The 14,867-nt window shown below is 43.7% G+C and overlaps 5 protein-coding genes across 5 annotated transcripts; 2 read left to right on the top strand and 3 right to left on the bottom strand.

Moving 5' to 3' along the window:
* Positions 1 to 448: 448 nt before the first annotated feature.
* C922_01946 (hypothetical protein) lies at positions 449 to 3,783 on the bottom strand (the record flags this gene model as incomplete). Its single annotated transcript, XM_008817545.1, has 2 exons — positions 449 to 1,593; positions 1,737 to 3,783. 2 exons carry the CDS (start codon positions 3,781 to 3,783, stop codon positions 449 to 451), a joined length of 3,192 nt encoding a protein of 1,063 aa, XP_008815767.1.
* A 2,515-nt stretch (positions 3,784 to 6,298) lies between these two features.
* Positions 6,299 to 7,708, top strand: C922_01945 (isocitrate dehydrogenase, NADP-dependent; the record flags this gene model as incomplete). Its single annotated transcript, XM_008817544.1, has 1 exon — positions 6,299 to 7,708. The coding sequence occupies one exon, from the start codon at positions 6,299 to 6,301 to the stop codon at positions 7,706 to 7,708; it is 1,410 nt and encodes a 469-aa protein (XP_008815766.1).
* Positions 7,709 to 8,544: 836 nt separating this feature from the next.
* C922_01944 (hypothetical protein) lies at positions 8,545 to 9,876 on the bottom strand (the record flags this gene model as incomplete). Its single annotated transcript, XM_008817543.1, has 2 exons — positions 8,545 to 9,081; positions 9,220 to 9,876. The coding sequence occupies 2 exons, from the start codon at positions 9,874 to 9,876 to the stop codon at positions 8,545 to 8,547; spliced, it is 1,194 nt and encodes a 397-aa protein (XP_008815765.1).
* A 2,838-nt stretch (positions 9,877 to 12,714) lies between these two features.
* On the bottom strand, positions 12,715 to 13,503 carry C922_01943 (ubiquitin-conjugating enzyme E2 W; the record flags this gene model as incomplete). The annotated part of the gene is made up of 1 exon (XM_008817542.1): positions 12,715 to 13,503. The coding sequence occupies one exon, from the start codon at positions 13,501 to 13,503 to the stop codon at positions 12,715 to 12,717; it is 789 nt and encodes a 262-aa protein (XP_008815764.1).
* Positions 13,504 to 13,930: 427 nt separating this feature from the next.
* On the top strand, positions 13,931 to 14,373 carry C922_01942 (hypothetical protein; the record flags this gene model as incomplete). Its single annotated transcript, XM_008817541.1, has 2 exons — positions 13,931 to 14,000; positions 14,192 to 14,373. The coding sequence occupies 2 exons, from the start codon at positions 13,931 to 13,933 to the stop codon at positions 14,371 to 14,373; spliced, it is 252 nt and encodes an 83-aa protein (XP_008815763.1).
* Positions 14,374 to 14,867: the final 494 nt, after the last annotated feature.

Below are 14,867 nucleotides of genomic sequence, written 5' to 3'. Positions count from 1 at the left end.
CTTCCCCTCTCGTCCCTTTTGCCTGAAGCAAAACCCCACCGGGTAACCAGGACGGGGATATCCCCCCAATGTGCAGACGTTGTCCACCGTCACCGAACTGGGATGCAAATGAGGATTCTTCTCTTCCCATCTGATTAAGTGGCGCAGTGGATTCACCGAGACATGGGAAGATGGCCTGCCCGGTGGGCTACTATAATTCCACTGGTGATTCAAAATTTTCACGTGCGGGAAGGAATGCATTCTTTGCGCATTCGTTCAATTAGGTTTTTCTTTTTCTTTTTTTTTTTTTGTGAAGAGTGTGTAAAAGTACAAGAACACGTAGAGCAAACGATGTGGTGGTGATAGCGAGTGTCAAGAGGATGGGAGGGAACCACATGGAGATATGCCTCCAAATAGGGCTACTCCAAATAGGTCGCCTCAATCGGGGCCGTTTGCAATGTGGGCCCCCTCACAAATTGGTGGGATGCATGAAAAAAGGGACCTCCTTCAGGGAGCTCTTCATCTCGAGTCCATGCGAAGGAGACAACAGGGAGTGAACATAGTTCGAATGTTCATAGGTCAAGAATAAATGATTTGGAGTGTCCACAAATTTGTAAATTTGATCAAAAATGAGCGTTCTGTAGTAATACTGTCCTGCACTGGCCTCCGAGGCCTCCCCAGAGGAAGAAAAGTCGGCTCCCAAGTTGGATGCGCCACTACATTCCGCATTGACATACGATGATGATGCCTTCTCCGATGGGGATGAAACGAACATGTCGGAATAATTCCTCCTTCCAGCGGTTATGTCTTCATGGTAATGAAAAAAGGTTTTAAATTGTCTTTTATCACACCATCGCCACATGTTCACAAAGGAAGTAGGGAAGTTACACCCCTCGATTTCTCTGTCTCTTCTCTCTTTTATAATAGTATAAATGAATGACTCATCGGAAAGGATTTTATCTTTTACGAAATTTTCCTCGCCCTGATTTGCTTCCTCCTTCTTCTGCGTCACCAACGGATTCAAAATGACGTTGTCGTGGAAACCACAGTACCTCTTATTACTGCAGTAGAACCTGGAGTTATAATTTCTTTTCAAATTGAACAAATAAAGGATCTTCTCATTCTGACGAGAACTGTGCGTCTCTGTGATGGCACTCTCGTAATGCAGACACGTGGAGGGGTATTTATACCTCAGGTCAAATAAAAAAATGGAGTTGTTCGAATTTAGTGAAGTTAGTGATATCCCAGTTAGACTCAAATCATGGAAATAATTTTCACTGTTAAAATATTTCTTATCATTATCGTAATCGATTAGATTGTAATTCACATAAGACACGTAGCTGGACATTCTCCTATCATCAATGAGGATGTTCTTTTTGCTCATAACAATGTTGGTGTTGTAATCGAAGCAGACAATTTTCTTCAAATCTTCCATCAGCCGTTTGTCGCTTTCGACTGCTCCACTCTCCAGGTCTATTCGGTAGCATATGGCTTGGTTAAGGCCCACGCTGCATTTCCCCTTGTCACTCATCACTACGTTTTTTACTTTTCCTCCTTCGCTCAGTTGCTGCCCATCGAGCTGCGCGATTCGCTTGGCCGATATGGGGTTCGTTCCTGCGGTGGAGTAGCGAGGGGAGAACAATTACAGTGGACTGAAGCACGAGGTATAATTCACAAGCTTCTTCTCTCACACGGGGGGAGCAGAAGACACGGACACATAGACGCGGACACACAGACAGGGCATCCACTCGACGTACCTTCCAACGAGAAGAAATATATCGCCGACTCGTCGGCCACCAAGAAGGTGTCATCCCTGAGGTTCACCGCATCCCTGGGGGCGAGGGCATCCTTCCCCCCCAATGTCAGCTGCGCCTCCAGCAAAGGTGTTGGAAGTAACGAATTCACATCGTTAACCTTCCACAAATTTACACACCCACACCTGTCCATAGAAAGGAAGGAACTAAACGAGGGGTACAACTGACTCTGCCTGTTGTGAATCAATTTTAGTAAACCTCTGTGCTGACCATTTGACCCCCTCGTTTTGTGCACAAAATAATTCTCATGCACGTAGTTGCTTTTCAAGTTCCATCTTCTCTGTACATGTTTCTTTAATTTTATTTTATATTCAAAGGAGGTGATTTTATTGCCATAGGGAAAAACATCGTCGTAGAAAACGTCCCTCCTTCTGTTGGAGCTACGTTTAAATTTCTCATCAGAGGTGCAGAAAGTTACCCCCTCTCTGTTCTCTTTGCTTAAATAAATTCGGATGAATTCATACAAACTGAACAAGTACCTCATGTTCATAATATTATTTGTGTGAAGTATCTTTTCTCCATTTTTTACACTCTTCTTTGCTTTCTCCGGGGGGTTACTACTACTCTGGTGTGTATCCCCGGACGGGGTTGTTCCTTCCTTTGTTGAGTTTTCACTTCCCATGGGGTTATTCCCTGCAGAGTTCTCTTCCATTTCTCTGTTGGTGGAGAAATCACCAGGGGAGGGTACCCCATGTTGTCCATCCGAATTTCCACCGCTGAGTTTTCCTCCTTTCTTTAAAGTGAGTTCTTCTGTGCTTAAGTTTTGCCCCCCGTTTGAGGAACCCTCCTGAAGGTTGTCATGAATCCCACCGATGATGGACTCGCAAGTGAGTAGCTCCCTTTTCTGGTCGAGGGGACTCTCCCAATTGTCCTCCACACAGTTCGACCCCTTCAGAATATAAAACTGGTACTCTTTATTCTCATTTAAAAATCGTATAATGTCTTTGACATTCTGTCTGAACGGATTCACATGCACATTGACGTAAAAGAATCGATTAAAGATTTCGTAGGAACACTTGCACAGGGGCATTAACTTGATTATCTCGTTAAAGGTGAAAAACTCACTTAACAGGAGGAAGTACAAAAAATTATTCATCATCCAGATAAGGGGGTTCCTAAAATTCACGTCCTCCGCCTCACTGTAGTGGTCACTGGTTTGTAGGGCAAGTTGCCCACTCAGAGGAGATCCAACCTCGCTATTGGCTGCTTTTCCATTATGCTTCCGGACGTCACGCGAGGGGGAACCGCTGTTCACACTTCTTTGGAAGGCGCTTCTCCCTCTTTCCTGATCCGCCAATGTAGTAAGTGCCCCCTCCAACATACCCACCTCACTAGCATTGCTATCACTTCTGCACCTCCCGACGTAGTTTATTTTCCTCTTTCTTTTAACAGGCCTCTCTTGCACACAATTTAGGGAAGCGTACATGCGAAAACTTAGCTTGTTCCAATTCGTGTAATAATTTGTGTAGCTGTATTTATTAAACGGAACCAGGAAGTATACAAATGAGTTCTTATCAAAGAGGGATTCGATTATGTAATTCGTTTTATACCCCTCGTAGAGGGAGTAATACGAATTGTCATCATTTGAGACGCATTCTATGCAACTCGAATCTTCCCCGTCTTCCTCGTCTTCCTCGTCTTCCTCTTCTTCGTCATCTTCTCCTTCTTCCTCTTCCTCCTCTTCTTGCAGCTCACTTCCAGACGTCGCCACCTCGTCATTTGGGCCATTACCACCATTCTGAGCCTCCCCTCGAATGAAGTTATTTCCTACGTTATGACTGTGGCGCGTGTTGCCAAATGACTGCACTGCATCCTTTTCTCCACCAGCGGGGTGATCATTTATGGCGGCCCCCTTATGGAGCGTGGTGTCCCTTTCCTCCACCCCGCAACCAGCGGTCCTACGCAATCCACCCACAGATAGCTTGCTTACCTCATTTTCATTTTTCCTACATTCGTAAAATGAGTTAAAATTGTCATTCTTCTTTAGCATTTTGTCCAACTCGAAAGTGCCCATATGATCTTTTTTTTTTTCTTCTTTTACCCTACTGCTTAACCGATCGGCTATTTCTTATTTTGGCATGAAGGATGGATGCTGCTTTGCCTACTACGCACGTGACGATCGGTGTTCAAAGTTACGTGGTCGGGTGGAGTGATCGAAGATAATGCGCCGCGGCGCGAACAACTCAAATTGGGGAATGCAGACAGCTGTGGACAGCCGGTTCCGTGGGACGCAGCGCAAAACCGTTATGTAGTTCTACACTGTTACATCGCCCATACGACGGTGACATACACGCACTGGCATATAATGACGTGCAAGCTACAAACAGGGGGGCCCCTTCCGAAATTGCAGAACAAAGGCAAAACTTGTCTGTTAAAAAAAAAGGCGTCCTTCTTGTGCGTCTCCAAAAGAATGTTTCAAAAATGGGGCAAAATGGACAAAGGAAATGATCAAATAAAAAAAGGGGGCAAAGGGGGGGAGAGAAGTATACCCCTCCACGTGCTGCCAATTCCTGCGGATGAAAGCAAAACTGATTAAAGCGTCTTTTTAAACTGTTCCGTTACTCGAGCAACTGGAAGGTTACAAAGGGTCATCGATTTGGGGCAAATGAAATGCCTCAATCGCTTGGGCCAGCGGCTTCCACGAATACATGCGTGATCGCGCATACACTGAATTCGTCACCCAACAGTGCGAAGAGGGTCCCTGAATGGGGTTAACCCAGCGTGGTGAAAAGAAAGGTGAGGCCAAATGAGAGGTGAAGCCAAATCGGCGTACCACCGTTCTACACTTTCGGCCTTCTGCAAACACTTTCTTGATGTCCCCACTCTCTGGGGGAAAAAAAAATGCCACTGCCACCGAATCAGATCATGTACACTGTTGTATCGTCCCTTCTCCCTGTTACATGAAGATGAACTTGGGCAAAGAGAATCAACTTCGGAAGGGGGGAAGGAAAGTATCGATACAAGCCCGTGCTCATACGGTTAGGGTTCTCATGCAGATATAAAAAGTAAATAAAAAAAAAGGGGGATCCTAACAAATTTAAAAGCGTTCTTTTTTTTTTTTTTTTTTTCACATACTTCTGTTGGATGTTTCACGGTGCTACACGAATTCATGTTACATTTGCCCATCCCGTCCCCGCAAGTAACGTATGTACGTGAGATATAGATACACATATGAATAAAAATACATATGTTCGTTAGGTCCTCCTTGGGATCTCACTAAAGCCGTATGAGAGGGAAAACAGAAAGTTTATCCTTCCACCCCCCTAGCCAATTAAAATAAAGTGCGTACAGGTTGATGTATTCTTCTACATTTTTTGCAGATTATGGATTAAACATTTCTGAGGGTCATAGAGTGGGGGAAAAAAGAAAAAAAAATGGGAAGCGGTACTTTTTTAATATATATACAAATCAGCATAAATTGCAAAAAAGAATTGTCACCTTTTTGCATTTCTATTTTTTGTGAAACTTACCCTAACATGTAGTGTGAAGAGGAGTACTCTTCATTTATCCACTTGGGGAAGTGCGCCGAAATAGTTTTGCTTCTCTCATCCCGGCGGGGGAATAAACCCGAGAAAGGCAAACAAAGGATGTAAAAAGAGGTTTGTAGTTTTGCAGTTTGCAGTTTTCTGCCCCCAATTTGCACATAATTTTTTTTCTTTTTTTTTTTTGGCACCAGTGCGGGAAGGCACCGCGGCTCCGTTATGAGCAAGTGCCCGCCCTGAACACACGCGGGAAGGTAAACTAATCATTCCACACCGTGGATTCGCCGCCGCTTCGCTCCTACAACCACGTACATAATGCCCTGTGCGTGTGAAGATATACGCGCCTTACGCGATGACATCAGGGGGGGACACTCCCACGAAGTGGCACTCCGGCGCTATTCTGTGCAGAGTTTGTTGTGCCACATTTTTTGAGGAATCTTTGAGGCAATCGCTTTTTTTTTGTGTAGCACCTTAGATGCCCCCCTTTTTCTTACCTGTTCACGCAGAAAAAAACACACCGGCAGAGAAACTCCTGGCTCGCGCACGGTCCTCTATCCTAAGGTGAAGAAAATTTCCATAACATCGGTTCCTCCCGTTTTGTTCCGCTTTTTTTCTCCGACGGAGGAAGGGATACACGGCAGGCTACTTTCTTGAGCTTGCTCCGGAGCGACGTCGCCAAGAAGTCGGCAATAAATAAAGCAGTATTGTAGCGGCGAACCGATCGCTCTGAATCGAAGCAGAGATGCGGAGAAGCAGATGAAAAGTGCCACTACACAGCACGTCACCCAAGCTCGGCACCACCTTCGCCTATGAGATTAATAACGAAGGGGAAAACCCTTTTCCTGAAGTATTCTCCGCAAACAGAAGGAATCTCCATCGGCTAGGCGCACACAAAAGAGGAATTACCACCCCCCAGGGAAAACTCCCACGAGTCAAACGTGAGAAAACCGACGACTGTGCAACGTGGGATACATCCATCGACAAACGGAACCACTCCGCCGCTTCCCCACTTCGCCTCGCAAAATGGGAAGAACCACACATCTGTGGAAGAATCCCTGGATCCAAAATGCCACCAGGGGAAATGCGAGTAAAAGCGCGGCGTTCAATATCTGTGGGAAGGTGAAGGTAACAAACCCAATAGTGGAGTTAGATGGAGATGAAATGACCAGAATTATTTGGAAGAAAATCAAAGAGAAGCTAATCATACCCTACTTGGATCTGAACATAAAGTACTTCGATTTGTCCATCCAGAATCGAGACAAAACAAATGACCAAGTGACGTTAGAAGCAGCAGAAGAAATAAAGAAATCGTCGGTAGGCATTAAATGTGCAACCATTACACCAGATGCATCTAGAGTCAAAGAATTTCACTTAAAAAAAATGTGGAAAAGTCCAAACGGAACCATTAGAAACATACTAGACGGCACGGTATTCAGAGCCCCCATTCTGATCAAAAACATCCCGAGGTTAATTCCAAATTGGAAGAAGCCAATCATTATAGGAAGACATGCTTATGCTGACCAGTACAAGCAGAAGTCATTAAAGATCGATAAAAGTGGAAAGTTCGAAATTGTTTTTACCCCAGATGATAACTCTCAAATTATGAGAGAAGAAATTTTCCACTTCAAATCACCAGGGGTCTGTCTGGGAATGTATAACACGCAAGAGTCCATCACCAACTTCGCTCTTTCGTGCTTTCAGTATGCACTGGATTTAAAGATGCCTGTTTATATGAGTACTAAAAATACTATACTCAAAATATACGATGGGCTATTTATGGAGATTTTCCAGAAAATATATGATGAGAAATTTCGCTCTACATTTGAGCAGCACAACTTATGGTATGAACACAAGCTAATCGATGACATGGTTGCTCAAGTGCTGAAATCTGAAGGGGGATTTGTATGGGCTTGTAAAAATTACGATGGAGATATTCAATCTGATGCAGTTGCACAAGGATATGGGAGCCTAGGTCTAATGAGCTCCATCCTAATATGTCCAGATGGAGTTACGTGCGTGTCAGAAGCAGCACATGGAACGGTTACGCGACATTATCGATGCCATCAAAGGGGAGAGAAGACGTCCACTAACCCTATTGCTTCTATCTTTGCCTGGACTAGGGGATTACAACATAGAGCCAAGTTAGACAAGAATCAGCCTCTCCAACTATTCTGCTATGCTCTAGAAAGGGCATGCATAGAAACTGTAGAGGATGGGCTAATGCCCAAGGACCTTGCTGCCTGCATAAAGGGACTTAAAAATGTCACCGAGAAGGATTACCTTTTCACCGATGATTTCATTAATGCCATTAACGAGAAACTTAAGTTGAAGCTCCTCGCAAATCAGGCGAAAAATGACGCCGAGGCAGCCACCACCACCAAGCTTGAAAACGAGAACTGGAACAATTATGCCCCGCAGGAGCATTCCTCGTGAGGCGATCCCTCTGCGGAGGAATTCGCGTATTATGACACAATGCATTATTCGACGCTGCATTATGCAACGCTTCATTGTGCCACACTTCACTATGCTAGACTCTATTGTGTGTTTTTTTCTCTTCCCCCACCGTAATGCACCTATGCATGCGCATACGACGAAGCGGCAACGGCCACTCTGTCCACATATCACAGTGAACTTCAAAAGGAAGAGTGCACAGCGCATTGTCCACAAATTGTAACACCTCACCCATCGCATTCGACGCTACAACGTGGTGCCTTTCATTCTACTCAGAAATTAGGAGGCAACCATAACCCCTTCAGCTTAAGCAAATCAGGATGCCTTCAAAAAACAAAACAGAAACAAATGCGTTGTGGGAAACTATACAGCATATACAAGAGGGTACACAACAAGATGGAAACAAAGGAAAGAAAAAAAGACATCCATCAAATGATACACAAAAATAAAAAACAGGACAATTGGAGAAACGCAAATGTCGGTTAATTATTACTCCTAAAATTTAAAATATTTAAAAAAAAAAACAAAAAAAATTTTAAAATAACAGAGTGATAATGGAAAACGAAAACTTCCCTGCAGTCAGGGGGGGGCACTCCACTTCCCCCCTCTAATGCATATAAATACACACACGGAAAGAGGTGCGCTCGAATAAAGCGTAGAACAAACGCACCCCGAGAGTTCACCCTTGTATAGATGTGAACACCTTTGCATAAAAAAAAAAAGAAATTGGGGAAGACCATTCGACTGACATGGTAAAAAATGGGTCTTACCTAGGCGCGCCCCTTCCCCATCCAGATAGTCACCCAAAGGAGAGCTCCTCACATCAACACCACACTGTTCCTTTCAAAGTTGCTAAATTGGGGCAACTCAATTTTCCCATTCTCATCTTTGGGAAAGTTGCCCAATTTATAGTACACCTCCTCAAACTCTTTTCTGTTTTGTTGGACCATCTCTTTGATCTTTTCCCTATCTTTCAAGAAGTCCATTTTATTAGTGTCCTTACCATCCATCCAGTTGTTTATGAGGTCCCAGATCCTGTTAAAAATGGTACGAGACTCATCAACCCCTTCGAAGAAGCTTATGCAATCTCTTCGATGCTTATCCATGAAAATGTCACCATACTTTTTTCTGCACACTTCGCAATCAATGTCCATTTCGTGAACGGGTGGAATAGTCGGATCGAAGTAAATTTCCTTCGTATTGAGGTCCTTGTTTATTTTTGCGAAGGCTAATTTGATGACTTTAAAAATGTACTTTATGAAATTATGGATATATGTGACCACGTCCTTGGGGGTTATGTGGCATGTCACGTCCATTTCTTGGGGAAGGCCTTTGTTTAGGTGAAGCTGGCCGTCCTGCAGGAAGGGGCACAAAAGGGGAGGGGAGTTCGCCATGGAGCGTGTCGGAGGGGGTAAAATGGGGGAGATGCTGATAAGGCGATGCAACTATGCGACGATGCCATAATCGATCGCATCGCGCTGAGCGCTCCCTACCCGGAGCAGGGGATATCCCGCATTGATGACGTTGCACGGGTCGTTGTTCTGGAAGGACTCACGCACGCACAGCGGAACATTCATGTAGGGGGTGTCCATATTCATGAATTGGCCATTGAGTGAGTAGTTGAGATCATCTGACAGATAGGCATACGTCAATCGACTGTTCTTGTCAGGAACATAATTCCCTCCAAAAGGGACATTTTTATCTGTATCGTTAAGGGGCATAGTATAACCCAACTCCCCTACCACGTTATTTTCATTAATGGAATTACTTGGATACACAACAAACGGATTAATGTCTTGAGAAAAGGAGCTATTCAAGGAGGTGCATTTTTTATTGCACACTTTCCGTTTTTTATTTTCTACTCGTCGAATAAATACCTTTGCATTGGGGGGCTTACAACTGAATGGATTTCCTGGACACCCGAAGGTCATGGAAGGAGTGTTACTCTTAGGTTCATACTCTTGAACTATGGCATTTGGGTAGCTATAATACTCCTTGTACTGCGGCTGTGTAATTCCTATGCTTTCACTCGTGTAGCCATCTATGGTGTACAGTCTACTTATGCTGCCACCTACCGTGTCATTTGTTTCGTCAAAACTTTTTTCCACCTTTTTCAATTTTTCATAGTTGGGCGACGGGTTCGGAAACATGTTTGCCATTGGGGGAGTGCTTTGGTAGTGGAGGAGTGTGATACAGCGCCTCACGCGACGTGGCTGATAGGATAAGAAGTGTGTACCTGTACTACTGCGTCTGCGCAATACAGTTTGTGCAGCATGGGTGGGGCTACAGATAGGGCGTTGTGCTACGTTACTTCTGTGTTGCAAATTCTTTGCACGTTTCCTATTTGTGCTCCTTATTGCTGCAACAGAGCCACACAGTCACCACGGTTTACGTTTCTTTCCTGTTGTGTGTTTTCCCTTTCGCGCTCCCTTCACCTGCGAAACATAGTGGTGAGAGGTGCAAAGGCGTCGGCAACCTGTGTGCATAAAACGCAACTTCGCGAAGATGTTCTGTTTCGTGAATAAAGCGAGGGTACATTAAGGGGGAAAAATTCATCACAGAAGGGGCGCCAAAATGGTCGAATTTTAGCCAGAGTAACGACAAAGAGATGACAGTTTATCCGATTTCTGCATTTGCCATTACGTGCAGGTGTGATGCATGCCGGAACGCGGAACTGTTTTGGTGTCTACTCCAACGCACTAGCTGTTGTAATAAACATTTTTGCACTGCAACCGCGCGGACAATACCATATGGCTGATGCAGTGCGGCAAAATCAGATGTTAAAAAGAAACACGTACGACAGGGGGAAGAAACAAATTGTGGGGGAAAGGCGGGGATAGGACTAAACTGCCTTTATACACATATACACAATTTAATCTTTTCAAAGTGGGAAAAAATATGGAAAAAAATGCGATATGTTTTGCGCAAACATTTCTTAAGTGAATATATTTTTTAAAAAATGGCGCAGGGGTGTGAAGGGGCCGCATACGGACATGTGCACACGGGAGAATGGCTGCATGAATGCGTAGTGCATATATGCGTACAGGCGTGAAGCCGCGTACATGGACATATTCGCATACTACAAATTGATACTTAAATTTGCAACTACAATGCAATTATGTATACACGTATATGTAACACTTTCGCATAGTTTGGAATACTTTCCCATGCGTACGCACGTACAATCACTCGTGACGCGGATTTACCAATGTTCCCCAATTTCCACTTTCAAACTCCATGCCAGAAAATACTCGCGCTCGAAAATTCGAATGTAGAAAGCGCAGGTGCACACCGCGTCATAAATTCGTTTTTGTCATGTGTGCCAAACGATGTACACTCACTAGGAACGATGTAGTTAACCAAAACGGGAATTGAAGCTGCGCGATTGACTTTTCCTGACAACGCTAATGTTACTTCACAACATTTCTTTAGCGACATCACAACTGCATCACCAGATGGATGAGCAGAAAAAAAAAAAAAAAACGTTATTGAAAATTGCATGAACAGTTGAGGTGGGTGTGCAAAAATATGCCAAAAAATTGCCTGCAGATGGGGAAAAAAAAAAAAAAACATCGAGCGAATACAGCTAAAAAAGGCTGTTTTGTAAAGCGGCCATTTTACAACTGCAACTTGTTTTGCAGAAGAATGCTTTTCCTAGTAGGTATTTGTAATTTTTGCCGCTTTACCGTTCGCATATCCGTATTAACTGATTGCCCCCCACAGGCGTTATTTCTAGGCGGTATTTTTCAGGCAACTGGAGCGTCCACCTTGGGACAACTGCTACTCTGTAGAGAGGAAAAATAATCAGAAAAAAGTGTGTAAACATATTTAAAAGCGAGAACTGCCTGTTCAATGTTTTTTCTGCAAAAGAGTTATATTTAGTGGGCAAAATTCCGCCCGCCTTTTTCTCAACATTGGAACATTTTTAATTACACCCCTTTTTTACACCCATCTTACGGGTAAATATTTGCAATTGGGGGATTTTTTCGTTCTTCTTTTTCGTGTGTATTTTGTGTGCACTTTTCTTAAATGAAGTTTGTAGAAACGGGTAGGCACGTAACAAATGGAAATAAGAAAATCCCACAAATGGGTATGTCATGAGCGTTTTATTTTGACTTCCCCGGTTCGCTTGACCTAATTTGGCATTTCACTTTCTTCATTCGTTGCACGCTTCCATTATTTTACGGATGCCCCTTTGAAACCAGCTCCCAACTAAGAACAAATTAGCATCAGTGTTGTCTTCTCCACGGCGATTTGTTCCCCTTCTCGTTTTTTAAGAAAAAATAAAAACAGACAATGTGCGCGAAAACAATTGTGCCAAATGTGCCTCTCACAAATGTACACACGCGTGCACTGAAAAGAAAAAAAAAAGGGAGGGAAGAAAGTACGGGAAATATTCAAAAGGAGAAGAGAAAGCCCCCCTCGTTCCCTGAACCACGTCATTGTTGTTTCTCACAACAACCTCTACATGCAACTCGTTAGTTCATTACATCAGGTTATTGTGAAAAATTATTTTTTGATAAAAAAATGATAGGGGTTATACATATATGCGTTTGTATTCACATAAATGGCGATTTTTTAGGATGCCCGTGTTGCTACTTCGCGTCGCAGAATGTGAAGACGACTGAGTTTGAACAAACCTCAGTGGCATCGGAAAACGCGCACAAGTCGGTTGTGCCTGTAGGGAGTAAATGAACGAAACTACGCGACATTTAAAAAAAGAAAAAAAACGTACAATTGGCAAAGGTGCCAAAAACATACGCATTATGTACATCCACGAAATTGGTGCAAAATGAGCCAGTGGGAATGCCCGTGTCGTGAAAGGGAAGCCCGTAGGTCCCCAAAACAAACTCGCTTTGATACGTAAAAGGGTGATTTTTTAAATGGGTCACAATATTGGGGAAAAAAAAAAAAAGAAAAAAAAAAAACGCATTAACGTGGACATATGAAGGCGAAGTGCTCCAAACGGGCAGACCGCATGTCCACCCTCAACACTTATCATCGTGGTAGAGAAAATTGTTCTGGCTGCTCCCCGGTTTCGCATCCGCATGTGTGTAGTTGTCAATGGGCAATTTTTTCTCCTTAGCAGATGATAACATCGATATGATGGATAGGACTAAGGCGGAAATGGACAAACTAGGGTTGTAGTCATCACCGAGTAGACTTAAACATATGTCTCCATTAGAATACACATGAGTATGTTTCGGTGGCTTCTGTAAAAAATACACAATGGGGGGCTTCAAAGGATAATCATCTGGAAATATTATCTTAAGTTTGTACACTTCATTAGCATATATACTATTTTCCAGTCCTACATATTTCACAATCCAGATTCGGATATTATTTGGGTGTACATCTAGGGTGCAGTTAATGGGGGGATTATTCAGAAAGTTATGTAACTCCTTTTGTATTCTGTAGTTAGCGTTCCCCATGTTGTACTTGGTCCTCATGTGTTTCTTAACGCTTGTAGATGGTTCTAAGCCACGGCTGTTGGCAGGGTTATTGTGCGGATTAATCGTGCATAATCGCTTTGTAACCCTGTTCATGTGCTTGTATGTATTCCTTTTCCTGATTTGGGGTAATATCATACCATTTGCTATCGCCCTTTGGAACTTCCTGTTTGAGCTATTAGTTCTCTTGATCAGTTTGCCCCCCCATGATATATTATCGCCAAATGGATTACTATTTTTCAAACTTTTGCATTTCACAAAATTGCTCCTTAGATGTGATGTTAGTAGGACTACACACCAGGTTATTACGCATTTCCGAAGCTGCATTATTCTTTTTTTTATTTATTTTTATTTTTTTGATTACTAGTTGATGAGATGGGTTATCCATCCTTTCCATGCCATTCCGAGGTGTCTGCCTTTTGATGTGTATACCTTCTCATTTGGGGGGTGTACCCTTACTATTTAACTATTTTGAGGTCAGCAGCGCAACCGGGGGGGTGATCACAGAACTGCGTCTGGTAGACCCCTGTAGGATTATACCCCCGTGTATGTTTCCTTACACCCCCCTGCCGCTTCTACCCCTAGGAGAGTTAACCCTGACGTGAAGTAAGCGATGCATGCTGCTACTGCTCTAGCAGTTTATATTTTGTGTACTTTCAATGCTCCGGGTTATCCCAATCTAATATGAATCCCTTATCCACCTTTTTCGCATGACCCGTTTGGTGAGAACTCCCTACATATGGGAAGAGCCCAAATGGAAGTGAATCCCTCGAATGAGGTTGAAAAACCGATTAGGAAAAACGGCTTGCACAATATTGAGCGAGGTAATATGGTGGCTCCTATTGGCAGATCTTTCTTTTACCACTTTTTTTTTACTCAAGCGTAGGAGGGAGCAGCAGGATATTCTTTTTCAGGATTTTTCCTTTTCGGAGAAAAAAACATATAACGTGGAAAAATAACCCATTTTGTGAGTATCCCCCGTTGGCGTGCTTCATCGCTCCTTTCACACCTCCAGGCAAGGAAGTTTCTTCGTATGTATGGAATTGGGCATATACATCTACGGTACCTTTTCAGTTACACGAGCAGCTGGACCAGGTGCGACAGGGGAACAAACCCGACTGCATATCCACCCAGGGGTTGAACCCTGACAAGGGGAACGGCCTATCTGGTGAAGAGGAAGAATTTAACGTGAAATGAAGGTGAACTCATCGCTCGATGAATGCCATATTCACACGCCACCATCCTGTGATAACCTTCATTGCGAATGCCTAATTGGAAAATCCTTAGCACAAACCGGACGGGGAAACGTTGGTGACGCCCATTGCCCCACAAAAGTAATTTTCCCCGCCCATTTATTTCACCCGCGACTGTATCGGGGAGCCCGAAAGTGAGAATGCCCCTTGAGCGAAGATGTCCCCTTCATGTAGCACTGAAAAAAAAGGCAAGCGAACGGGTTAGCAAACAAGCGGGCGAACAAACGGTGGGCGAGGCAACCCCTGCGCCGCCAAGTAAATAAATCATTCCCCCCTCTCTTTTTCCCAAAATTAAGCACAGCAAAATCTGCATACCTATTACGTTAGAGTATCGCTCTTCATGTGCCCCGCGTTCTGTCATTCCCCCTAAAATGATATCATAAAAAAAAATGGCCATTCACATCTGACGTACACACTTTTCTCATTTGAAATTAAGAT

Source organism: Plasmodium inui (assembly GCF_000524495.1).
Source record: "Plasmodium inui San Antonio 1 unplaced genomic scaffold supercont1.6, whole genome shotgun sequence".
Taxonomy (NCBI): Eukaryota; Apicomplexa; class Aconoidasida; order Haemosporida; family Plasmodiidae; genus Plasmodium; species Plasmodium inui.
Note: the sequence above shows the minus strand (reverse complement) of the source record. Positions and strands in the feature narration are given on the sequence as shown.